This window comes from Anomaloglossus baeobatrachus, chromosome 10 (assembly GCF_048569485.1).
Source record: "Anomaloglossus baeobatrachus isolate aAnoBae1 chromosome 10, aAnoBae1.hap1, whole genome shotgun sequence".
NCBI classification, from domain to species: domain Eukaryota; kingdom Metazoa; phylum Chordata; class Amphibia; order Anura; family Aromobatidae; genus Anomaloglossus; species Anomaloglossus baeobatrachus.
In genome coordinates, this window is record NC_134362.1 from 10190067 (window position 1) to 10216227 (window position 26161).

General features: G+C 46.6%; 1 protein-coding gene across 1 annotated transcript in view; it reads left to right on the forward strand.

The window, feature by feature from the left end:
* The window catches only part of LOC142255024 (vomeronasal type-2 receptor 26-like), a 48748-nt gene that overhangs the window by 900 nt on the left and 21687 nt on the right, over nt 1–26161 (forward strand). The window contains exon 2 of the mRNA XM_075326450.1: nt 5468–5571. Coding sequence (XP_075182565.1) covers nt 5468–5571 — 104 coding nt within the window. The remainder of the gene's footprint in view (nt 1–5467; nt 5572–26161) is intronic.

Consider the following 26161-nt stretch of genomic DNA (forward strand, 5'->3'; position numbering starts at 1 on the left):
TGTTAAAATAAAACATAGAACTATAACCGTCTCTTACTGAGGATACCGTGCGGCAGATCTGGCTTGTTTTTCCTTATAGTACCCAGTGCGGTCATTTTTCTTTTCCTACTCCACACTGATGAGGGGCAAATACCCCAAAACAGCTGTCTGTGGATGGATACCATGTTTTGGCATAGGCGGTTTCCTTGACTGGAGGCTGCCCTTCCCGAGGTTGTTCCTTCCTGGTGAAAGACCTGGCTAGTTTCCTGCCAGCGTTGAGACATGTGATGGTGTTTCCGCGGCAGTCCTGTTTTTCATATTTTCCCAGGGGGCCTTGTTCTAGAATCACTGCGTTGAGAAACACGTGATGGTGTCTCCGTGGTGCTGGATGTTGATCTCCCTAAGGTCAATCATCCTTGCTTATGTAGTCATTTACTAGGCATTGCTCCCACTAGCCAGTTTCCTACTCCACACTGATGAGGGGCAAATACCCTGAAACAGCTGTCTGTGGATGGATACCATGTTTTGGCATAGGCGGTTTCCTTGACTGGATACTGCCCTTCCCGTGGTTGTTCCTTCCCGGTGAAAGACCTGGCTAGTTTCCTGCCAGCGTTGACACATGTGATGGTGTTTCCGCGGCAGTCCTGTTTTGCATATTTTTCTTTTCAGCAACATCTGCCCCAGTTGGTTTGAAGTGAAAAAATTCTCGCATGTAACATTTTGTCCTTTGTGTCCGTGTGCCAAATTCAAAACTACTTTCTTGATTTTTTTCGGTTTTCTCCAGTGTTTTTTCCTATGTATACCTGAGCGTTTACAGCGTATGAACTTTTGCTGTCGCAGAGTCCATATTTTGATGCCGTACTTTGCAGGCTTACTTGGAATATACTGTCTGAACGGGCACCTACCTCTGAATGACACCAGATGTCCATCTACAGTCACATTTTCACCAGTATTATAAAACGTTGGTAGAAAAAAATTTGCACATAACTATACTGGAAGCAAATCCATCTCCAGTATCATAATTTGAAAATGTATGTATGTGTAAAACTGCATGGACCAAAAGGACAGATAAATTAATAAATAGTAGTAGATGCAATATAAAGTCCAAAATGAGATTATAATTCCTTTATTTGACTCAAAAAATGACGAGATTAGTATAAAAGGCTATCGGGCATTTTTGACTGAACAGTACAAGTGTAAACTAAAAAGTGTTAACAAAAAAAACAAAAACTAGCCATAGAACGAACCCCTCACATGAGGAAACGTCAGTTAACCACAAGTTTCAGAACTGCATAATGAATGTTTAAAAAAAAAATAAATTCGGTCATTTTTGACAGAACAGCAGGGTTAAAGTTCATAAAACTTCCAGGTAAATGTAACAACCAGCTTTTCTCCGGCATAATGACGAGTAAAAAACAAACTTTCCTCCCGATGTCCGGGCTCCCCGTTTACAAAGGTCCCCACACAGGTCTGCCGGGATCACAAGTCTTCTCACCTTGACTCACTGACTAAAGGGGGCTTTACACGCTACAATATCGTTAATGTTTTATCGTCGGGGTCACATCGTTAGTGACGCACATCCGGCGTCATTAACGTTATCGCAGCATGTGACACTTATGTGCGACCTAAAACGATCGCAAAAGTGGCAAACATCGTTTGCTGTGGAGAGGTCGTCCTAAAATCAAAAATCATTCACCTCTCATTAGCGATGTTGTTCGTCGTTCCTGCGGCAGCACACATCGCTGTGTGTTACACCGCAGGAGCGAGGAACATCTCCTTACCTGCCTCCACCGGCAATGCGGAAGGAAGGAGGTGGGCGGGATGTTTACGTCTCGCACATCTCCGCCACTCCGCTTCTATTGGCCGGCCGCCGAGAGACGTCACGGTGACGCCGAACGCACCTCCCCCTTGAAGGAGGGATTGTTCGGCAGTCACAGCGACGACGACAACCAGGTAAGTGCGTGTGACGCTGCCGTAGCGATAACGTTCGCTACGGCAGTGATCACACGATATCGCATTCACGACGAGGGCGGGTGCTGTCGCGCTCGATATTGCTAGCGATTGCTAGCAATATCGTAGCGTGTAAAGCCCTCTTAAGTCCCAGAAGTGTTTTCGGCCTCTATTCCCAGACACTTCTCTCTTCTCACTTTTGGACAGTAACAAACTGATCCCTGCAGACTGAACATTCAGTGAACCTATTTCCTGGTTCTAGTAAAACTAGGAAGGGGCTTCTAATTAGGCCTTGGAAAGCTTGGAATTAACCCGGTCCTACCTGACTTTGTTACATTCCCTCCCTTTTGTCCAAAGCAGGGGGCTAGGCACCTTCTGCCATTGCTTAATAAGGTCCCTGGCACTTAGCAAGGACCTTACACCCCATTGTGGAAACCCTCACAAATATACAAACCCAGGTGTGAATCGTCTTACTTGAGCCTCGAGGAGGGACTCTTTTACTAGGCCCTTCACTTTGGATCATCAAGATAGCAGATCATTGTGGTTCAAGACAGAAACAATATTTAACCCCCTCACCTTTATTTGAGCACATTTTAAAGTCAAGTCCCCAAGTTTGGCAATTCCAAAGTTTTCACTGGTCACCTCCCACTCAGAGATACTGACTTTAGGGGATGCTTACACCTCCTTATTGCCAACTCGTATAGACAATGACAACTCACCGGACGCGGCATGAGGTGTTTATTGCTGTAACCTGCACGTCAATCGAACTACCAGGTGATACCTCTTTCCCCCACAAATCCCAAAACAGAGGAAAATTACATCCAATAAGTCCAGGGAGTGACAAGTTTTTTTTACCCTCCCCACTTTGTGGGACACGGAACCATAGTCTGTGCCAATGTCAACCCAGGCCACAGGTAGGTTCTTGACATCTCCATGAACAGTCCTGACGCCTACCTCCATCCCAGGGACTTACACATGAGGAAGTGTGGCCAATACCATGAACACCAAACTCCCAGAGTCGAGAAACCCAGATACTTGCACACTGTTCACAATTTTCCGTCATATCTGAGGCCGCTAGCCAGGATGAGGAACAGCGCTGCAGAGATGGTAAGTGAGGTAAAAGCAGCACTGGAATATGCTGCAGTCCATTCTGAGGTCAGGGGACAGTGGACGGATATATGACCAAGGGCACAACACCTCCAACAGACAATGAAACAAGATGTACCCCTTGAACCCAGCTCTGACTCCTGGTTGGTCTTTGGGCGCCCTTCAGAGGTGGTCTTGGGCTCTTTCTTTTAGGTATTGTAGACAGATTACACTGTTCAACAGGGGTTTTGTTTCCTGCATGAAATTGGGTGAATCTTATTGGAATTTTCATGCAGAGTTCAGAAATAACTTCAGAATTGGTCTAAAACTTAAGATTTTGGAGAAAAATACAATTATATCTATGCATTGAATACTGTCAAACTCATAGTGGCATGTTAACAAACTTTTCGGTTTCCAGTTTTAAACTATATTGTCTCTATGTATTTTAAGGCGTTAATTTCAGAAATGTAATCAGATTTTTCAGTAGCACGTACCATTTCCAAGATATTTTCATTTTACAATTATAATTATAAGGATTGTACATAGTGCATAATAAATTGGCACTTATATTAATCTTTTTATTTCAGAAGTGGATTTTTGGTAGGAATAACCAATGAAATGTATAACATGGACTCTAATATAATATACAGCAGTTACGCCCTGTCTGATCATGCATTGCATTAGTTGTGCACTCTCAGGCCCAGATAGCTGGGATACACTAAGTATTGTTGTCATTGTAACAGCGTGTACCTCCCCCGCCTGTGCTCATGGTGTAATAGTCTGTCTCTCCTTTGTGCTGCTTCTGCTGGGGGATTGTTTGTTCTTCTCAGCATGGGATTTCTCCAACCACAACTTGGTAAACAGAACAGAGCCAGGAGTCTAAAGTCCATTCATGTATCCTAAGCCATCAAATGTCCCGGCGGAGTTGGACTCTTCTGCTCACCTTAAGGGCGGATCCCAGGAGAGAAGAACAATGAGACCCATGTACGTCAGTTAGTTGGATCTCGGCTGGAGAAGCACTAGGATCTATAGCTAAGGCTGGATCCTAGGGCCTGTGTATGGACTATTACAGACTGGAAATCAGTGGCCACGTGGGATTGCGTTTTGTTGTTCCCCCTGTTGGACTCAAGGAACACATATAAGGACCATTGCCCTATTTTCCCTGGCATTGGAATACAAGGCGGTGCCCCTGGATTTTTTGTTTTGTTGTGGACTCCTTGCAGACTTTAAGGATTTATATTTGTTTGGTGCTTTATCTTTGTGGTTCCAATAAAGCCCTTTGGATTGTTCCTTGGCCTGGCGTCCCTCACTGCTCTGTCGCATACCCCGTCACAGTCATATATCATGATATCATATCATATCATAATATTCCGAATGCAAAAGTCAGCAACAGCGATGAAGTTTAGAAATGTTTTGCCATTGATTTTTGTTTATAATCACTGTCCGATGATTCACGAACAAGATTCCAACAATAGTCACCCGGCATCGAGGGCCTCCACCTTTCCTGGTGCCGTTTCCCGGCATCGAGGGCCTCCACCTTCCCTGGTGCCATTTCTCCATCCGGGAAATATCTTGATGAAACCTTTCACCATGTTCATCGCTTACAGTGCCGAGGTTTGGTGAGAAAAAGTCCAAGTGAATGAAAGAAATGTATATTAAGTGACATATTGCACTTCATTGACTTGTAAGCTTGAAGACTTTCACCTGTGGTTCCTAGTAGTTGCCTAGAAAGCTGAAAACCACATTCTTGAAGGCCGACCATGCGCCATGTTCTGCACCATGCAGACGACTATCATATTACTATCATTTACTGGCTCTCGGATTTGTGGCCAGTGAAAACACCCTCTTATCTTGGCATCACTGATGCATGGAAACTTCTGTCGCAAGTCAGCGAAGGCTTCAGATCGCTGGTTCAATTCTTTAACAAAGTTCTTCATTAATGCCAGTTTGATGAGCAGAGGCGGCAGGAATATCATGATTTCATCTACCAGTGGTCCATTCTTCTGCCCTGGAATCAGTTTATTGCGCCGTGGCTGGTCATCCTGATATAATGCAAATCTCTTGCGCAACTGTCCCATTCACAAAGGAAACAACAGTATTCCAGCTGTCCGGGCCTCAGAGTGCACATGCAGTGCATGATCACACAGGGCGTAAGTGCTGTATATTATAATAAAGAAAGTCCTTGCTAATCCACTTCTGAAATAAAAATATGAATATATGTGCCAATTTATTCTGCACTATGTACAGTCCTTATCATTATAATCGTAAAATGAAACTATCTCAAATGGTACGTGCTACTGAAATTCTGATGACATTACTGAAATCAGTGCATCAAAATACATAACCACAACAGTTTTGTTGAGGAGAGCCATAAGATTAAATACGTAATTAACCTCTGGACATAGAGCACTGTGAGAAGTGTGTTCAATTAAATCAATTGTCTATACATAAGGCAGTCAGTCTTCAGAGGAACCCAAGATGGCCCCCAATGACATCGCAGACCCTACCATCAGCATGGATCCACCAGATGACATCCCTACAATCACCATGTGTGAGGTAAATCCGGAGATATGACGATAAATCATGATATTCAAGTATGTCAGGAAGCCCTCTCCTGGTGTCACCCCCCCTTTCCTTCACACAACTGGTTTAGCAACAAATCCCATGGCCATCTCCTGTGATATGGAGATGAGGTGGTGTGGGAACAATGGACACAGGATGACTCCCTGCCGTCACCCTGTAACAAGAGTTGTATCTCATTAGCAAGGCTATGGAACTAGCTAGACAGAACGACTCCAGTAAAAAATGGTTCATATCTCGCAAGCCATATTTCCGATAAATACGGCAACCATAAAAATGGTGTCTCCGCATGCGGACGATGCCGGCACACCCTTTTTATGGGAGCAGGACATTGGGAAATGCCCCAGGCGTGATATCAGCCAATGGGGAACTGGCAGACAGGTCATGAGTCCCCTCGTTCTGTAGCTAAATTCATAACTGTCACAATGAGAGCATTGGCGTCCGCCTACGACGCTCCCAGGCAAAGTTATGGCCCATATTCCATGTTGTGGATTTTGTCCATAACTCCAGCCAGGGGTGGAGCAGTGCTCCCTCTGAGGTCACGAAGGTAGGAGGGGACCTGGATTTGTCCAGGTTGATAACCCTACTTCGGCCATTTTCCAGTGTTCTTTCGCTGGGGGTCACGTGCAGGAAACATCTGTGGGAGTTCCTGGAAACCTGGTCTACAGCGCCCCCCTGTGGCCAGACGCACAAGGTAACTGATTGAATTTGCATACCTGTTTGTAAACCATGCTTTATCTGTAACTGTACTCTGACATATGTATATTCTGTAGATTCCCTATTGTATATATTGTAGTTTCTAGTGTGCTTTAGGCTGATTAAATTATATAATTAATCTTGGGCTGTTCTGTTATCTCGATCTTGAATCCCACGTCTGTGTGTTCGGCTAATAGTTACCGTGAAGCGGTTGGTGGCAGCGAGTTTGTGCCAAGGATTATTGTGGGGAGGCCAGTGAGATTCGGGGAGATTTTATATATTCCGCCCGCGGAGGTCGGGGGAATATATACCCTACTCTCACCGGGGACCCTTCAATAATCGGCATAAGTAGTATAGCGGCCTCCTTGCTTATTGTCGGGCAATTCCATAATTGGCCTGACTATAAGAGGGGCGCTAGAGAGCGCGTCACGTGCTCTGTCGGTCGGGAGGTATAAAGGAGGGGTGACCCCCCACTTGTTACCCCCCGATTGTGACGTACTGGTAGCCAGCGCGGGGGATTTCTGAGTGACCCCCCCGGTGGTTTGTGACATATTGGTGGCATAGCGGTGGGATCGAGATAATAGTGTGTGTGAGTGTGAGACCCATACTCCCAGACACTAAAGACTGCCTGCAGCAGCTGTGGCTGCTGGGGTCTTCAGACTAGCTCAACACTAGAGTGTCAGAGTGCAGATACTGTAAGGTGTGTGGAGGCATCAGGTGTCAGTTCTGTGTCAGTGACCAAAAGTCTGCAAGAATGGCTGATGGCACCAGGAGCAGAGCTATGCAACTGGCCAATGCTAAGGCAGGAGCCGAAGAGAGGGAGGACGGTGCTGTGGACAGCAATGAGGAGGTTGCCCACGAGTCCTCCAGGAGCTCGACGCCAGAAAACCGTTCTGCCGAGGACATTGCGCAACCTGGCACTGCTGGACAAGATGAGGAGGAGCTCACCCAAGGTTCCTCAACGAGCCAGATGCCAGCCCTCCGCTCTGAAAGGGACAGTGAATCGCCTAGCTCTGCAGCGTGCCGCAGATCACCACGTGCCATTCCACCGAGCCTGGGAGGCTCGGATAGCCTTCTTCAAATGGCTATGGCCCTTCTCCAGGCTGGAGACCAGAAGGGCTACAAGGAACTCCTGGCAGAGCGCAGGGCAGAGCGGCAGGCAGCGCGTGACGCTGAGGCTGCGGAGCGGCACGCAGAGCGTGAGGCTGCGGAGCGAGAGCGGCAGGCAGCGCGTGAAGAGCGAGAGCGACAGGCAGACCGTGACTACCAGCTGCAGCTAGCTCAGCTCCGGCCCTCATCAGCCACATGTGACCTTCGAGACACCAAACTTCCAAAGGTCCGTGTTGAGGACTTCCCAGTGCTGGAGAAGGATGGAGACTTGGACTCTTTCTTGACTGCTTTTGAACGGACTTGCTTGCAGCACCATCTGGACAAGGACCAGTGGGCCAAATACCTGACCCCCCGTTTAAGGGGTAAGGCCCTGGATATCCTTGGGGACTTGCCTGCTGAGGCAGATCAGGGCTACGACACCATCAAGCGGGCCCTGATCCAACAGTACAACCTCACTCCAGAGTCCTACCGCAAGAAGTTCCGGAGCCTACAGAAGGGACCAAAGGACTCCTGGGCTGACCACCGGCGGGCACTTGCCCGAGCTGCCGACCACTGGACCCAAGGCCTGCAGCTTTCCACCGGACCGGAGAGCCTGGACTTGTTCATCACGGAGCAACTCTTGTGGAACTGCCCTGAGGATCTCCGCCAGTTCATCCGAGACCAGAAGCCAAAGGGGTCCACGGCTACAGCTGCCCTTGCCGATGACTACACCAACAACCGGGCCCCTGAGGCCAGGAGAGCGGCCACCAGCAGCACCTGGAGAGGGGGTAAGATGAATTCTGCGACTGCCCCACCTGCCCCTAGACTGCAGGGGGTGTCCCCCTCAACTCCCCTCTCCAGGCCCGTGGCGGAACCAAGACGGTGCCACCAGTGCAACCTACCTGGACACTTCAAGGCCATGTGCCCTCAGCGTCCCAAGGCCCCGGCTCCGTCCCCGTCCCAAGGGCCGCCCAAGGTGTATTGTGTGGGTGGGGGTGGTGGTAGGTCCCTGGACAGCTTCCAACCTGTCACCGTCGGCCGGTCTGTGACCATAGGACTGCGAGACAGCGCCTCGGAGGTGACTCTGGTGCGGCCTGAGATGGTGTCCCCCCAAGACTTGATCCCTGGAAAAACCCTCGCTGTCTCCGGGATTGGAGGCATTGACCCGGCGCTGCCTGTTGCTGACATTTATGTGGACTGGGGCGCAGGGCGAGGGGTGAGGGAGGTGGGGGTAACTGATCGGATCCCTGCAAACGTGCTACTTGGGACAGATTTGGGGCAGATAACCTCCCAGTTTGGGCCCCAACCAAGGGCTGAACCTTCAGCCAGTACTGACATGCCTCCGGACAATGTTAATGTGTTATCTATGAATGATGTAAGGGAGGAGGGAGTGAACTCTGATATTTCTGCTTGCATAGACACCATAGACACACACACAGCTGCAGCTGTGACAGGGGAGGGGGTCAGAGAAAGGTGTGACAATGCCTCTACAAGTAATCAGCCTGTGAGCTGGGATCTGTTGCCCTCTGCAGGGATAAGCAGAGAGCAGGGTGCTGCAGGGGGAGGACCAGTGTGTGGGGTGGGGGCTACCACAGCAAATGTGGGGTCCCCAGAGATTTCACAGCGGGGTTCTGTTGCTGCAGGAGGGGAACAGGCAGGTGAGATTGGGGCCGGTCCAGGAGCGGAAGTGCTCCCAGGTAAGATCTCGGTGCATGGTTCCCCCACAACCGGGGTGTCAGGAAGCCAGGTCGGTCTGCCTGAACCGGCGACTTGGTCAGGAACGGAGGAGGAGCAGGCACGACCCACGGTCGCAGCGGCTGTGGCCGCTGTCACCCGCAGTGGGAGTGCTGGAAGCCAAGGGGCCTCCCGGAGGTCCGATAGCTCTTCCCCTTCTGACCAAGTGGCAGCCGAGTCAGGTGGAGGCCAGGACACAGGTCCCGGGGTACTGACCGAAGATGTGACAGTCTCGTCGATTCTGGCCACATCTAGTCAGGGGTTTCAGGCAGCGTTAGAAGCTGACGACAGCCTGAAAGCTCTTAAGGAGCAGGCGGCCCAGCCTCCCTCGGACTCGGACCCGGAGCGAGTGGTCTGGGACCAAGGACGGCTGTACCGGGCCACGGTCCAGCAGGGTTCACCGGAGGCGTGGCCCAGGGACCGACAGTTGGTGGTACCCTATCCGTTCCGGACGGAGTTGTTGCGGATCGCACATGAGATTCCGATGGCCGGACACCTAGGGATCGCTAAGACCAAGGCCAGGTTAAACCAGCATTTCTACTGGCCAAAAATGGGGGCCGATGTGGCTGCCTACTGCCGTTCGTGTGAAACCTGTCAGAGAGTGGGGAAGGCGGGGCCACACCCCAAAGCCCCACTAGTATCTCTGCCAATCATCGATGAGCCTTTCAGGAGGGTGGCTGTGGATCTGGTCGGCCCGCTGGCCATCCCCAGCAGCTCCGGGAAACGCTTCATACTGACGGTAGTGGACTATGCCACCCGGTACCCAGAAGCAGTGGCCTTGTCGTCCATTCGGGCTGACAAGGTGGCCACCGCATTGCTGGAGATTTTCTCCCGAGTGGGTTTTCCCCAGGAAATGCTCACTGACCGGGGGACCCAATTCATGTCCCAGCTGATGGAGGCCCTCTGTAAGCAAGTCCAGGTGCGACATCTGGTGGCCAGCCCGTACCATCCACAGACTAATGGCCTGTGCGAGCGGTTCAATGGCACCTTAAAGCAGATGCTTAAGATGTTGGTCGACTCCCATGGGCGTGACTGGGAGCGGTATCTCCCACACCTGTTATTTGCTTACCGGGAGGTTCCACAGGCCTCAACAGGATTCTCACCGTTTGAGCTCCTGTACGGGCGACGTGTGCGGGGCCCCCTGGCTCTGGTGAAAGAGGCTTGGGAAGGGGATTTGGCCACCCCTGGAGTGTCGGTTATCGAGTATGTCATGCGCTTCCGGGACAAAATGCAGGCCTTGACGCAACTGGTACACGACAATATGGCTCAAGCCCAGGCCGATCAGAAGCGTTGGTACGACCAGAACGCTTGTGAGAGGACCTACCAAGTGGGTCAAAAGGTGTGGGTACTGGTCCCCGTACCACAGGACAAGCTTCAGGCAGCCTGGGAAGGCCCATACCTCGTGTACCAGCAGCTCAACCCTGTAACGTACCTGGTCACCCTGGACCCTGCCCGTGGAAGGCGGAAGCCCTTCCATGTGAACATGATGAAGGCACATCATGAGCGGGAGGCATGTGCGCTCCCCGTGTGCAACCTGCCCGAGGAGGGAGAAGCGGAAACCCTCTTGGATATGCTAGCCCAGGTTAGGGCAGGCGGATCCATTGAGGATGTGGAGGTTGGCCACCAGCTCTTGGAAGACCAACGGTCCCAGCTGTGGGCCACCCTCCTCCCCTTCCGGGGGTTGTTTACCAACCAGCCCGGAAGGACTGACTTGGCTGTCCATTACGTGGACACTGGGGATCATCCCCCGATCCGGCGTTCAGCATATCGGGTCTCCCTGGAGGTGCAGCAACACATGCGCCAGGAGATTGACGAGATGCTGAAGCTGGGGGTGATCCAGGCATCCAACAGCGCTTGGGCCTCGCCTGTAGTCCTCGTCCCTAAGAAGGACCGAACCACTCGGTTCTGCGTGGACTACAGGGGGCTCAATGCGGTCACGGTCGCCGATGCGTACCCAATGCCACGCATCGATGACCTGCTCGATCAGTTGGCCGGGGCTCAGTACCTGACCATCATGGATCTGAGCCGGGGATATTGGCAGATCCCCCTGACTCGCAAGGCCAGGGAACGCTCTGCCTTTATTACCCCATTTGGACTGTACGAGTCCACGGTGATGCCATTCGGGATGAGGAATGCCCCTGCCACTTTCCAGCGGATGGTCAACACCCTGCTCAAGGGACTTGAAGGGTACGCGGCCGCGTACCTGGATGACATTGCCGTCTTCAGTCCCACCTGGGAGGACCACCTAGAGCATCTAGCACAGGTGCTCAGGCGGATCCACCGGGCAGGTTTGACCATCAAGCCGGGAAAGTGTCAGCTGGCCATGAGCGAGGTCCAGTACCTCGGTCACCGGGTAGGTGGGAGAACACTGAAGCCCGAGCCTGAGAAAGTGGAAGCCATCGCATCCTGGCCCACCCCCAGGACCAAGAAGCAGGTGATGTCCTTCTTGGGGACCGCTGGGTACTATAGGAGGTTTGTTCCATGCTATAGTAGCCTGGCAAAGCCCTTGACGGACCTCACCAAGAAGAAGCTGCCCTCTGCAGTCGATTGGACAATGGACTGCGAGACAGCCTTCCGGGCCCTAAAGGACGCCCTGTCCAGCCCGCCCGTGCTACAGGCAGCCGACTTCACGCGGCCGTTTGTAGTACAGACCGACGCCAGTGACTTCGGCCTCGGTGCGGTGCTCAGCCAGGTGGACTCTGCGAGCCAAGAGCACCCAGTCTTGTACCTGAGCAGGAAGCTGTTACCAAGGGAAGTTGCCTATTCCACGATGGAGAAGGAGTGCCTGGCCATAGTGTGGGCCCTGCAGCGTCTGCAACCCTATCTATACGGGCGCCACTTCATCGTGGAGACGGACCACAATCCCCTCAGCTGGTTGCACACCGTCTCTGGGACGAATGGGCGATTGTTGCGATGGAGCCTTGCGCTCCAGCAATACAACTTCACCATTCGCCACAAAAGGGGCCGTGACCACGGTAACGCAGACGGGCTGTCCCGACAAGGAGAGGTCGCGGACGGGCGCACGGGGGAACACCGGAGTGTGCTGCCCCCTAGCGCCCTCAAAAGGGGGGAGGTGTGAGGTAAATCCGGAGATATGACGATAAATCATGATATTCAAGTATGTCAGGAAGCCCTCTCCTGGTGTCACCCCCCCTTTCCTTCACACAACTGGTTTAGCAACAAATCCCATGGCCATCTCCTGTGATATGGAGATGAGGTGGTGTGGGAACAATGGACACAGGATGACTCCCTGCCGTCACCCTGTAACAAGAGTTGTATCTCATTAGCAAGGCTATGGAACTAGCTAGACAGAACGACTCCAGTAAAAAATGGTTCATATCTCGCAAGCCATATTTCCGATAAATACGGCAACCATAAAAATGGTGTCTCCGCATGCGGACGATGCCGGCACACCCTTTTTATGGGAGCAGGACATTGGGAAATGCCCCAGGCGTGATATCAGCCAATGGGGAACTGGCAGACAGGTCATGAGTCCCCTCGTTCTGTAGCTAAATTCATAACTGTCACAATGAGAGCATTGGCGTCCGCCTACGACGCTCCCAGGCAAAGTTATGGCCCATATTCCATGTTGTGGATTTTGTCCATAACTCCAGCCAGGGGTGGAGCAGTGCTCCCTCTGAGGTCACGAAGGTAGGAGGGGACCTGGATTTGTCCAGGTTGATAACCCTACTTCGGCCATTTTCCAGTGTTCTTTCGCTGGGGGTCACGTGCAGGAAACATCTGTGGGAGTTCCTGGAAACCTGGTCTACAGCGCCCCCCTGTGGCCAGACGCACAAGGTAACTGATTGAATTTGCATACCTGTTTGTAAACCATGCTTTATCTGTAACTGTACTCTGACATATGTATATTCTGTAGATTCCCTATTGTATATATTGTAGTTTCTAGTGTGCTTTAGGCTGATTAAATTATATAATTAATCTTGGGCTGTTCTGTTATCTCGATCTTGAATCCCACGTCTGTGTGTTCGGCTAATAGTTACCGTGAAGCGGTTGGTGGCAGCGAGTTTGTGCCAAGGATTATTGTGGGGAGGCCAGTGAGATTCGGGGAGATTTTATATATTCCGCCCGCGGAGGTCGGGGGAATATATACCCTACTCTCACCGGGGACCCTTCAATAATCGGCATAAGTAGTATAGCGGCCTCCTTGCTTATTGTCGGGCAATTCCATAATTGGCCTGACTATAAGAGGGGCGCTAGAGAGCGCGTCACGTGCTCTGTCGGTCGGGAGGTATAAAGGAGGGGTGACCCCCCACTTGTTACCCCCCGATTGTGACGTACTGGTAGCCAGCGCGGGGGATTTCTGAGTGACCCCCCCGGTGGTTTGTGACACCATGGATTAATCCACTGAAGTCAGACACACCCATCAACAGCAACATAGGTCTCCCCATTGGCTAGCCCATGAACTGTCCCACTAAATAGGCATATCTGAACTTGTGTACGCCCCTAGCCTATCTCAAGAGGACGCATGCTCTGTACTTTCTCTGTTCGGTGACATCTTTACTGTGATCAAGAAAAGATTTCACATCCGACTGTGTCTGGTGTGATTTCTTTACGCATGCATTTGGTCCACACCAATTAGGCCAGGCATTAGCAACAAGTGATCTCTGGTTAAGAGTTCACCCTAATATTAATGGCGCTTAACGTGGGGCCAATAGACGAAGACACCTGAAATCCTGATGAATCGGCAACTGGATGGCATGACGTGCTGAACACCCCAGGAATTTGATCACCTCCTAACGGGAGCACGGTAAGTCTGCTGATTTTTCATAATCTGTAGTCTTCCCGTAGTCTCAGGGGGCTTGGCACTGATTACCTGACCATGTCCATTTTTTTTGGGTATCTATTGACGGAAGACCAGGTCTCACGGCTATTGGCCATATTAATCTCGGAAGAACTGTCACATGTTCAGTTGCCTGCTGCCTGTTGTGTATTTGTGAATAGGGGAGATTGACTGGTAGTTAAGAGAGCAAGTGGTTTTGTGAGCGTCCTCTGGAAACGTAAAGGATATTGTCTGTGGTATAGTATACGGTTGTCGCCTGTGTTACATTTTATGGCTGTGAGGAAATACGTGGGACTGCTGGTACGTGGTAAAATTGATGCCTAGCGCAGTGTAGCGTGGAATGGTTGGTACAGATACCATAGGGGCATAGCGTTTAAGTTTCGCGTTGTGGCTGGTACGTGGTAGTCTTGGGGCCTAACGCTGGACGTAAAATGGCTGGTACGGATATCATTGGGGCTTAGCGCAAGCTTGGGTGATATAATGGGTATGAGGTGTCTTGGTGTCTAGAAGAGCGCTGGACGTGAATCGGCTGGTACGGGCACCTTGTAGCCAGGGGTGACACCAGTGGTATCTTTATGAATTAAGGACCATGTAGAAACTGGACTGGGACACCGTGACGAGGCGCCTGCTTCAGACTTAACAAAACTTTGTTCAGTTGTGAGTTATCTTTCTGTTTGTGTATCTATAAAAGTACAGACAATAAGGAAGAAAGAGTTTGAGCAGATGTGAGGTCAGTGTTTCCCTTTTCACTGCCACATGCCAAAATGGTGGGCGAAGCACATGGTGCTGAGGCATGGTTGAGACAAAGAAAAGGAAGTTAGTGGGGGGAGGTGCTATTCCTGGTGGCAGCCATTTTAAGACAGAGCATGTGTAAAGTAACCAGAAGATCATAGGTAGTTTGAATGTCTGAATATGTGTGCATATGAGATATATAAATGTATGTGTGTGTGTGTGTGTGTGTGTGTGTGTGTGTGTGTGTGTGTGTGTGTGTGTATAAAACACAGACTATAGAATATAGGGGGGAAATAGTTGAGCAAAAGGAAAAAGATATCAGTTTACCTTCCCCTCCCCCCCACATGATGCTACAATCCCAACAAAAAGAAGGAAATCATGTGCTGTGGGGCCATTTTTCTATAGGCCTCAGTGAAGCTGACAAAATTGCAGCCACTGAATAACATGAAGTGTTAGTAAGGGTAACTGCACACATGGATAAAGTAATATTTGGGAGTCGGGACAGTCATAAAAAGAAAATCAACTTAGTAGGAAATTGGATGAAAATGAGTATTTGCAGTGTGAGACTTAGGAATCAATATATTAAAGTCCATTACAATATTGAAAATGATAGATTAAGAAAGCATTAAGATACCCAAATTCATCTCAAGGCTCTGACCAACTGGTCCAGGAAGCCATTATCTATCCCCCATTTCCTTGAGATGGCTGGATTGTCATTGTAAATAAACACTTGTACCTTGCCCCTCCCCCCATCTCATTGTAGATTGTAAGCTCTCACCAGCAGGGTTGCCTTTTTTCCCTTTAAATATTGTATCTTCTATAATTGTTACTTGTTTGTATATGTTTATGCATATGATATGTAGATGAGCCTCCTGAATTGTAAAGCGCTGCGGAATATGTTGGCGCTATAGAAATAAAGATTATTATTTTTAAGATAAAAATTCTTAAATAACGTACCTTTGCGGTAGATGTCATGATAAATAAGTAAATAAATAGATATTACAGTTATGGATGGGTCTGAATAGATGAGAGTTGCATGTTTTTAAAAAACTATATCCAAGGAAAGAGATGGACCCCACCTTGCATCTTGCAGTGAGAAGAAAAGGAAAAAAAAAGAAAAAACCTGTTTTGCTTGTGGCTTCAGGGGGAGGAGGAAAATACAGGTTTTCCACTAAATTGTCAGCTTACAAGGGGGATGGTCATATCTATTGTTTTGTTATTAAAAGGCCAGAGAGGGAAGAAGAAAAAAAAAGGGGTTTTCCACATTTAATTCATTGTATATTGTATCAGAAAACGTAATTGAAACTAGTTTTTTATCTTACTAATTTTTTCCCAAAGGAATAAAAATTAACTGTGGACATGTTTAGATTTATTGATAGATATTCAAGCATAGAAGTCTGTTAGTTAGATAATTTTCTATGGCAAATCAGCATTTTGTGGTGATAATAATCTAATTTATTAATAATTACAATAATTTGTTTTAAGGTATGTGGATGATTTATGGCATTCTGTTTCATATTTAATGTATTGAATCATCTGCTTTCTTTTTATAGAATGAATGATTGCAATGCAGATTTCTGTGGTCTAAGCAAAGGTTAAAAAGCCATTGAAAGGGTTTTCCATTATTAAGTTACACATAAAAACAATATTATGGTGTTCCCGGTTAGGTACAGTCTACACAATGTGACTTTTATGCCTAAATGTAGAGCTCCAGGGCCACACACTTTTTGAATCTAATTATGTTTTGGATAATAGATTCAAAAAGGGGAGGGGAGATGATGTAGAAAGTCACACCTATTTTAAGTTTTTAATTTGTTCATTGATTAAGTTTTTCTATTAAGTTGTCTTTATATTTTTATCTGTAAGAAGGATACAGCAGATATACATATATTTCATGATTGCTCTGATGTAACAAGAATTGTCAGGTTAAGAACATGTCTCAGATGATTCCATTGCTAATGCAGATTTTGAGTTTTTCCGTAGATGGATCCAGATACCAAGATGCTGGTTGATTCTGCACTGGATATGCTGAGGTTACGCAACATGAGGTTATAAAAAAAATTGAACCGCTCACTCTTCTCCCATCGGAATAGGAGAACGAGATGAAGATTTGCGATCACTGTGGTTTGTATAGCGGAAGGGGGTAAGATAGTCAAATGTGGATATAGGCAGCAGATCTTTTCTAGTGTGACGTGATAAACCTATAAAGACCGTACAGTGGGTGTGAGCCCCGGTGGAGGCTCTCCTGTTATCAAAGGAGCCGGTGACTGATGGAGCCGGAGGAGATGCTCGCACAGGTGCAGACAACAAAGAAGCAGTGAACAGGCCTAGAGTTGAGAGTCCTTTACCAATGCAGACCAGTAAGATACCTCGGTGGCACCTGTCACGTCGTCTGTGACATCCGTCACTCCTTGTGTTCTTAAATCTTTACAGGAACAAGCAATTCAGCAAGGAACGGAGTGTGAAACGCAGGGAGGCAGCTGAGGAAGGTCTGTGGATAAAGGGCGGTAAGCTTTCTCTGCCATAAGCGCTCTACTCAATAATGGCCCAGGTAACCAATGAACACGTGACAAAGAGTGTGGTGGTGGACAAGATATGGGCAGCACATCTGCTTCAGTACCCAGGTGGCCATACACATCCAGTCTTGTAAGATGTGTGCCTATTAAGGTGCAGAAACTGTAAAGACGTCGTAGAAACCCCCCCCTCATCCGCTCTACTTCTCCGGTGATTGCAGATTAGTCATATATATCTACCATGAGTAGGTTTATATGAGTTTTGTGCGTGTTGTGTGAATTTCTTTTCAGGTCTGCTCTGAAACATATCCAGTATGGAAAACATTACTGCTGAAAAACTCAAGATGCTGGTGGTATGTAAAAATTTCTATATTTCCTCACTGACATTAGCAGCACATATTAGCTTAGCAGTATAGGGATAGGGAGGGTGAGCCGTCGGTGAGCGGGGGCGACAATTCGCCTTATAGGATGCCGACTTCTGCTACGAGGTAGGGAGAGTTTAGGGCTATTGCCCCAATCCCTGCCCCCTCCTTTATTGCAATATCTAATTGTGTCTATAGTAAAGTCTGCTTTACACGGTACGATCTATCGTGCAATTTCACGATCGATCGTACCCGCCCCGGTCGTTTGTGCATCACGGGCAATTAGTTTCCCGTGGCGCACAAAGTCGTTAACCCCCGTCACAGCGACGTCACACACCGGCCGGCCAATAGAAGCGGAGGGGCGGAGATGAGCGGGACGTAAACATCCCGCCCACCTCCTTCCTTCCACATAGACGCCGGGTACTGCGGGACGGAGGTAAGCGGCTGTTCATCGTTCCCGGGGTGTCCCACAGAGCGGCGTGTGCTACCCAGGGAACGATGAGCAACCGGCGCCATTTTAATTAAACGAAATTATGAAACCGAGCGATGAGTACACGACTCACGATTTGTGAGCGATACTGCGTCGCTCGGAGTTTTCACACAGCCCGACGTCGCAAGCGATGCCGGAAGTGCGTCACAAAAAACGTGACCCCGACGATCTATCGCACTATAGATCGTCTCGTGTAAAGCACCCTTTACTCACATGGGTGTATGTTTGGAATTTTAATGATTATAATAACATAAAAATGTAACGATCCACAAGATAATGGTGAACGCTGGCAAATCATGTAACAAATGTTCATTTTCCTTTTTCTTAATAATTAGATCTTCATATAAGATATTTTTGGTTTAGTACCTAGAACGTGATTATATTTCTCACAGATACTTCAGATACAGTGTGATATCCTGACCAGTGATGAACGAGCCTTATACAACTGCCTATATAGTGTGTTAAACATGTGTCTCCTCCAATTCCAGATCCTAAATCAGTGTTAGGCGCACGTGGTCTCAAGCCAGGAGACTGGGTGATCCTAAAAAGACAAGTCAGAATGAGCCATGAGTCAGAATCAGATGGGCCGATCCAGCTTTTCCCGACCACAGCAACTTCCATAAAGCTTGAGGGAAAACCCATCTGGAGACAACAACCGCTGTAAAGAGTCCATCGTACAAGCAGAATGAGTGTCACAACACACATAGTGCTGGATTATCTCACATAGAATCTTATGGAGAATTTCTAGATTGGGGATGATACATGGAAAATAACCATGATAAGAGAACAATGGGTACAGGAACATTACACAAATAAGGATTCGTGGTGGGAAAAACATTATCTGACCTGAATTAACCAATTATTTTAAGGATAACATACACTTGTAGGTAACTGGTATTGTCTTATTTGTTGGTATTTGAAGCCATAAAAGTGCTACCCTGGGTTACTGAAGGTAATCAGATCCATGCGTAAGGGAAATCTTGTTAAAGGCCTCCTGGTGGTAGGATTATGGACCCGAGACAAGAAGAGATCCATTAGAGTTGTGATACAATTAGGTGTAATCAGGTAGAAAAGTCTCGAAGACGCGGACAGCACTCAGATGTTGACTGAGAATCAGTCTTTCAGAAACAGTAATGCTAAAAGCTGCAGCATAACGGTAAGAAGCTTATTCTTACAATTGCCTTACTCTTTCTTATCGATTAATCTCAAAATCTGGGTGAGCTCTTCAGCATTAAATAGTCTGTTCTAAGGACTGGGACATTACCTGTGCCTCTGTGAACTGTGTTAAAAATGAAGTAAACCAATTCTGTAGTGGCCGCGCTCCCCGTAGTAATGATTTTAAAAACTCTTGTCCTCAAATGGAATTTATTACTCAAACATACGGAAATAAAAAACGGATACAACGCGTTTCGGCGGGAACAACCGCCTTCCTCAGGTATCTAAATAAAAATGCATCTCACTCTACGTTATAGATAAAAAAATAAATACAATTTACCTGGTATTAAAATAAGGGTGTGGATATAACCACAGCTGTATAATCAGCTTCTTAGTTCACTTCAACTCTAGTGGTTCATTAAAAACAAATCCACAAACAACAAATCACTTAAAAAATCATAAAACTAAAAACACTGTAAGCATCTATCAATAAAATTACTATCAATAAGATTTATCAAATAAAAGGTAGTACAAAAAAAAATTATTAGATAAAAATTCTTTAAAAAACAAATTTATTTATTTATTTTTTCTTTTTCATTATATTTAGACAGGGATGTACACTATATTCTTTCCACAATATCATTAAGGCCATTAGGATGCAATGTTTGAAGGCGGTAAATCCAATATATTTCTTTGCGATTGAGCAAAGAATTTCTATTGATCGTTTCCGTAGGTATCTGTTCTAGAGGTGTCACCCTTATATTAAAATTCTTATCATGCTTGAGTAGTATATGTCTTGATAAACTATGTTTTAAAAACCCATTTTTTGCTCTATTTCTGTGCCCGTTCATACGAGCACGTAACGTCTGTGTCGTGCGTCCCACATACTGTAGCCCACAGCTACAGTCGATAACATAAATAATATAATGCTATCGCAACTCAGATTTTGTTTTATTTTAATTAATTAGCCTGTACTTTTACTTGTAATCTGTTTTGCTCCATGGTTTATAATTCCACACGTATGACATTTCCTAGAACTACATCTAAAAACTCCAATCACCTGATCTTCATTTTTTTCTATCCTTGCTGATTTTTTTTTATTTTCTCTTAATCTACTTGGGGCTATTAAGCGTTTTATCGTTTTCCCCCTCCTAAATGTTATATTTGGTTATATAAATAAGTGCCCCCTGGTCCTTAGTACTGTCTTTGGAAGAAATAAGTCATGTGCCAGTCCTTTTATTGACCACACATGTATTTATACATATAAATGAGATCTCCTCTGAGACGTCTTTTTTCTAAGCTAAACATATCTAACTTTCTCAACCTGTCATCATATGGGAGGCCTTCCATTCCTTGTAATAGTCTAGATGCCCGCCTTTGAACTGACTCTAACTTCTGAATGTCCTTTTTAAAATGTGGAGCCCAAAACTGGATCCCGTATTCCAGATGTGGCCTTACAAGTGATTTATAGAGGGGTAACAATACGTTGGGATCACGGGATCTAATCTCTCTTTTTATACACCCTAAAATCTTGTTTGCTTTAGCAGCTGCTGCCTGACATTGAGTGCTGCTGCTCAGCTTATTTGTAATGAGAATACCCAAGTCCTTCTCCTGTTCTGTAGTCCCGAGTTTACTTCCATTTAATGTATACGCAGCTATAGGATTACTCCGTCTTAGGTGCATTACTTTACATTTATCAACATTAAATCTCATTTGCCAAGTATCTGCCCATTCTGACATCTTATCCAGATCTTTTTGTAATATTTTACTATCCAGGTCAGTTTTTAATATCCTACATAGTTTGGAGTCATCGGCAAAGACTGACACTGTACTATCAATCCCATCCACAAGGTCATTAATAAAGAGATTAAAAAGAATCGGTCCAAGAACAGATCCCTGCGGCACCCCACTGCTGACTATATATACCTCTAGAACAGATACCTACGGAAACGATCAATAGAAATTCTTTGCTCAATCGCAAAGAAACATATTGGATTTACCGCCTTCAAACATTGCATCCTAATGGCCTTAATGATATTGTGGAAAGAATATAGTATACATCCCTGTCTAAATATAATTGAAAAAGAAAATAAATAAATAAATAAATGTTTTTTAAAAAAATGTTATCTAACATTTTTTTTTTTTGTACTACCTTTTATTTGATAAATCTTATTGATAGTAATTTTATTGATAGATGCTTACAGTGTTTTTAGTTTTATGATTTTTTAAGTGATTTGTTGTTTGTGGATTTGTTTTTAATGAACCACTAGAGTTGAAGTGAACTAAGAGACAGATTACACAGCTGCGGTTATATCCACACCCTTATTTGAACACCAGGGAAATTGTATTTATTTTTTTATCTATAACGTAGAGTGAGATGCATTTTTATTTAGATACCTGAGGAAGGCGGTTGTTCTCGCCGAAACGCGTTGTATCCGTTTTTTATTTCCGTATGAGTAATAAATTCCATTTGAGAACAAGAGTTTTTAAAATCATTACTACGGGGAGCGCGGCCACTACAGAATTGGTTTACTTCATTTTTAACTTTTTCACCTGTGGGAATCTGAGGCAGGACCAAACACAGGATCAATTCAAGGCAAGCAGCAGACCCGGATAAGGAGACTTTGGAAAAGTCATATATGCCTGACGTTTTGTGGCAAAAGGTGAGTGCATAAAACTTCAGTAAAAAAAAGGGCACCAGAGAGCCGCTTTGATAACGCGCTGAGATTGGCGCCGCGTGTTTGTTTTTTATTATATACCCTGCAGGGAATCACCTTACTTCTGTGAACTGTGTGTGCGGGATGTGATCAACTCTCTGATCAACAGTCTGTACCAGCGGGGGCAAAGGCTTAGCATTGCTTGTATAGCGGATAGCAAAACGAAAAAAGTTGCAGTTAAAGCATTAGAGCTGATGTGTTAGAAGACCACGGTAGGGTCAGAAGGTTAATAAAAGTATTTAGGGGGGACTGTTGAGGAGAGCCATAAGATGAAATACTTAATTAACCTATGGACATAGAGCACTGTGAGAAGTGTGTTCAATGAAATCAATTCTCTATACATAAGCCAGTCAGTCTTCAGAGGAACCCAAGATGGCCTCCGATAACATCACAAAAAGGAATAACGTTTGGAACACCATTCTAAGTCCAAACTGGGTGCAAAAACCTAAAAAAACATCACTATGGGGAGATAAGGTATGCACACCAGTGACTATGCAAGGGGAATACATGAAATAGCAGAAACTGCTGTGTGAATACTGACTTGAAAAATCCAATAGCTATATGCAAGAATGAAAATGTGAAAAATGGAATCTGCATTACTGCCATGAACATATGAATCAAGAGAAATTTAGCTACTGAATTGATCAATGCAATAGACCCCAACACTACGCCAAAGTATTTAACATCACAGACCCAACAATCAGCATGGATCCACCAGATGACGCCCCTCCCATCACCATAACCATAGATTCATCCATTGAAGTCAGACCCGCCCATCAACAGCAACACAGATCTCCCCATTGGCAAGCCCATGAACTGTCCCACTAAATGGGCATATCTGAACTTGTGTATGCCCCTAGCCTATATCAAAAGGACGCATGCTCTCTATTCTCTCTGTTCGGTGCCATCTTTACTGTGATCAAGAAGAGATTTCACATCCGACTGTTTCTGGTGTGATTTCTTTACGCATGCACTTGGTCCACACCAATTAGGACAGGCAGTAGGCAACAAGTGATCTCTGGTTAAGAGTTCACCCTAACAGTTTAAAACAGGAAACAGAAAAAAAGGTTAAAATTTGTTGACCAGTGTTACCTCAGGCTCCTTTGACAGCTCAGGGAGTTCTCCATAGCTGAGTATCTTTCCACAAGGCTCACCAAGTCGTCTGCATTTTGAGGACCTCCCTGAGAAACCCAGCTTTGTATGAATTTCGATAGGGAGTAGATAAATCGGTCATCACCACTCTTTTCACCATCTGAGCTGGGGAACAAGTCTCAGGATGCAGCCATTTTTGTACCAGGTGCAGGAGCTCAAACATCTGGGACTGTTGTGTCTTGTCCCTATGATAGCCCCAGTGGTGCACCCATTGTGCCATGACTGCCAGGGTTACGCCAAAACAAGTGTAGCTTGCTGTATTCCTTGGAATCGTGCAGGGCAAGGTCATAGCATTAAAAGTAATAGGAGGCGGATATGCAGTGCCAGGCCGCGTCTACTATCAGAAGAGGGAGCAGCTGCAGAACTGAGCTTTTCTGGCTGCCTACTGCTGGTGCCGGCACTGAGAACAGCTGATCGGCAGAGGTGCGGGGTGTCGGACACGGATACCTAAGGATAGGCTATCAATGGATAAATAATAGACAACCTCTTTAATGTGGTCCTTTCCCTACATTTTTCATGTTGAGGTGGAAACACGATGTAATAGCGGCTGCAGTGCAGCAGAAAACATTTTTTAGTTTTTATATTTCACCTCTCCATTGTGGCACCTGATAAGCTAACTTTTCTTAAGTCCAAGTGGGTGTTATCATATAGCAAATAGGGGGAAGAAGTACAGACCCCAGGGGGAAGAAGTACAGACCCCGGGGGGAAGAAGTACAGACCCCGGAGGGAAGAAGTACAGACCCAGGGGGGGAGAAGGTCAAACTCAGGGGGGGAAGAAGTACAGACCCCGGGGGGAAGGGTGAAAGTACAGACCCCGGGGGGAAAAAGTACAGACTCCGGGGGGGGAAGAAGTACAGACCCTGGGGGGGAAGAAGTACAGACTCTGGGGGGAAGGGTGAAAGTACAGACCCCGGGGGGGAAAAGTACAGACCCCGGGGGGAAAAAGTACAGACTCCGGGGGGAAAGAAGTACAGACTCCGGGGGGGAAGTAATACAGACCCTGGGGGGGAAGAAGTACAGACCCCGGGGGGGGGAAGAAGTACAGACTCCGGTGATAACATCCACATAGACTTCACTGAAGGTAACTCATTAGTTGCCAAACACTTTGATTGCTAATATCTCTGCAATTTAAAAACGTCCTTAAAAATAAAACTGTTTGTTCTGTTCTGCAGATATTATTACATCACGTGTCCAGCTCAACATGAAAATGTGGTGAAAGCGCCTCTTTAGCTTAACCTGTTGGAATCGGGTGCTCACTTGGCTGTGGGTTACAGGCAAAGGCAGGAACGTTTTTCGCTTAAATCCAGTGGGTTTAGTTCATCTCCATAAACCTCCTCAAAAAAATGAAACAAAAATCAGCCTTGTCTGGCACAAAATAATAAACAGAAAAATAACAAGTCCGTAAATATATCTGTGGCGTACGACCGCAACAGGATTTCATGATACCAAGATCCCACAGGAGGTGTTCCAAGCTCCACACACAGAGCATAGGTGAAACAGTCTCCATTTTAATCCATATGCCACTCCAAAGTGTGGGAGGATGTGAGCAGCCAGATCCGTCCTTCTCTCCGGCTGCTCGTAAACCTTTCTTAGTACAACGTGTACTAGAGCTTGCATCCTGAGCTTACATCACAGAGGATAACCACCTCTGTGATGCATACCTGCCATCAACTATGTATCTGGCTGCCACCTTACTCTGTAGTTTTTTTCTTGCATGGATTGGGAAGAATATGACACTCCCGTGGTTTACCAGGAGTCAGATAAAATGCAACTATCACATCTCCACCTGAACCTGCTCCAGCGACTTCTGCTTCTATCACCAGGTGCCTTAGAATTCATTCTATGGACAGAAACGTCAGGACCAAAAGCTCAGTGCAGGCTTTGTCCAGCTGTAGAGACTAGCATGGCTGGGACTTGTAGTGCTGCCCAGCCTGGCAGCATGTACAGTACAGATCAAAAGTTTGGACACATTTCATCTCTAGAACAACTGTTAAGAGGAGACTTTGTGCAGCAGCCTTCATGGTAAAATAGCTGCTAGGAAACCACTGCTAAGGACAGGCAACAAGCAGAAGAGACTTGTTTGGGCTAAAGAACACAAGGAATGGACATTAGACCAGTGGAAATCTGTGCTTTGGTCTGATGAGTCCAAATTTGAGATCTTTGGATCCAACCACCGTGTCTTTGTACAAAAAGGTAAATGGAAGGACTCTACATGGAATGGTTCTCACCGTGAAGCATGGAGGAGGAGGTGTGATGGTGCTTTGCTGGTGACACTGTTGGGGATTTATTCAAAATTGAAGGTATACAGAACCAGCATGCCTACCACAGCATCTTGCAGCAGTGTGCTGTTCCATCCAGTTTGCGTTTAGTTGGACCATCATTTATTTTTCAACAGGACAATGACCCCAAACACACCTCCAGGCTGTGTAAGGGCTATTTGACTAGGAAGGAGAGTGATGGGGTGCTACGCCAGATGACCTGACCTCCACAGTCACCAGACCTGAACCCAATCGAAACGGTTTGGGGTGAGCTGGACCACAGAGTGAAGGTAAAAGGGCCAACAAGTGCTAAGCATCTCAGGGAACTCCTTCAAGACTTTTGGAAAACCATTTCTGGTGACTACCTCTTGAAGCTCATCAAGAGAATGCCAAGAATAAGGAAAGTAGTAATGGAAGTAAAAGGTGGCTACTTTGAAGAACCTTAAATATAAGACATATTTTCAGTTGTTTCACACTTTTTTAAGTATTTCATTCCACATGTTTTAATTCAAAGTTTTGATGCCTTTAATGTGAATCTACAGTTTTCAGAGTCTTGAAAATAAAGAAAACTCTTTGAATGAGAAGGCACACCACTTTTGGTCTGTACTGTATGTGTGTTGTCCAGCAGAAGTAATCAGCTTCCTGCTGTAGTCAACTGGACATCCCCCCATGCTACTTATCTCCAAGTATAGTGCTGGGACTTGCCAGTTATAGTTTAACTTGCTCTGGTTCACTCCCACTTCTCAAATCCTGTGAAGTCTATATTCTCAGTTCCGACCTTGGCCTGAAATTAGACTTTCCCGTTACCTGACAATTCTGTTCATGTCCATGATCTCCTGTCATTAACTTGGCTCCCTGACCCTTCAC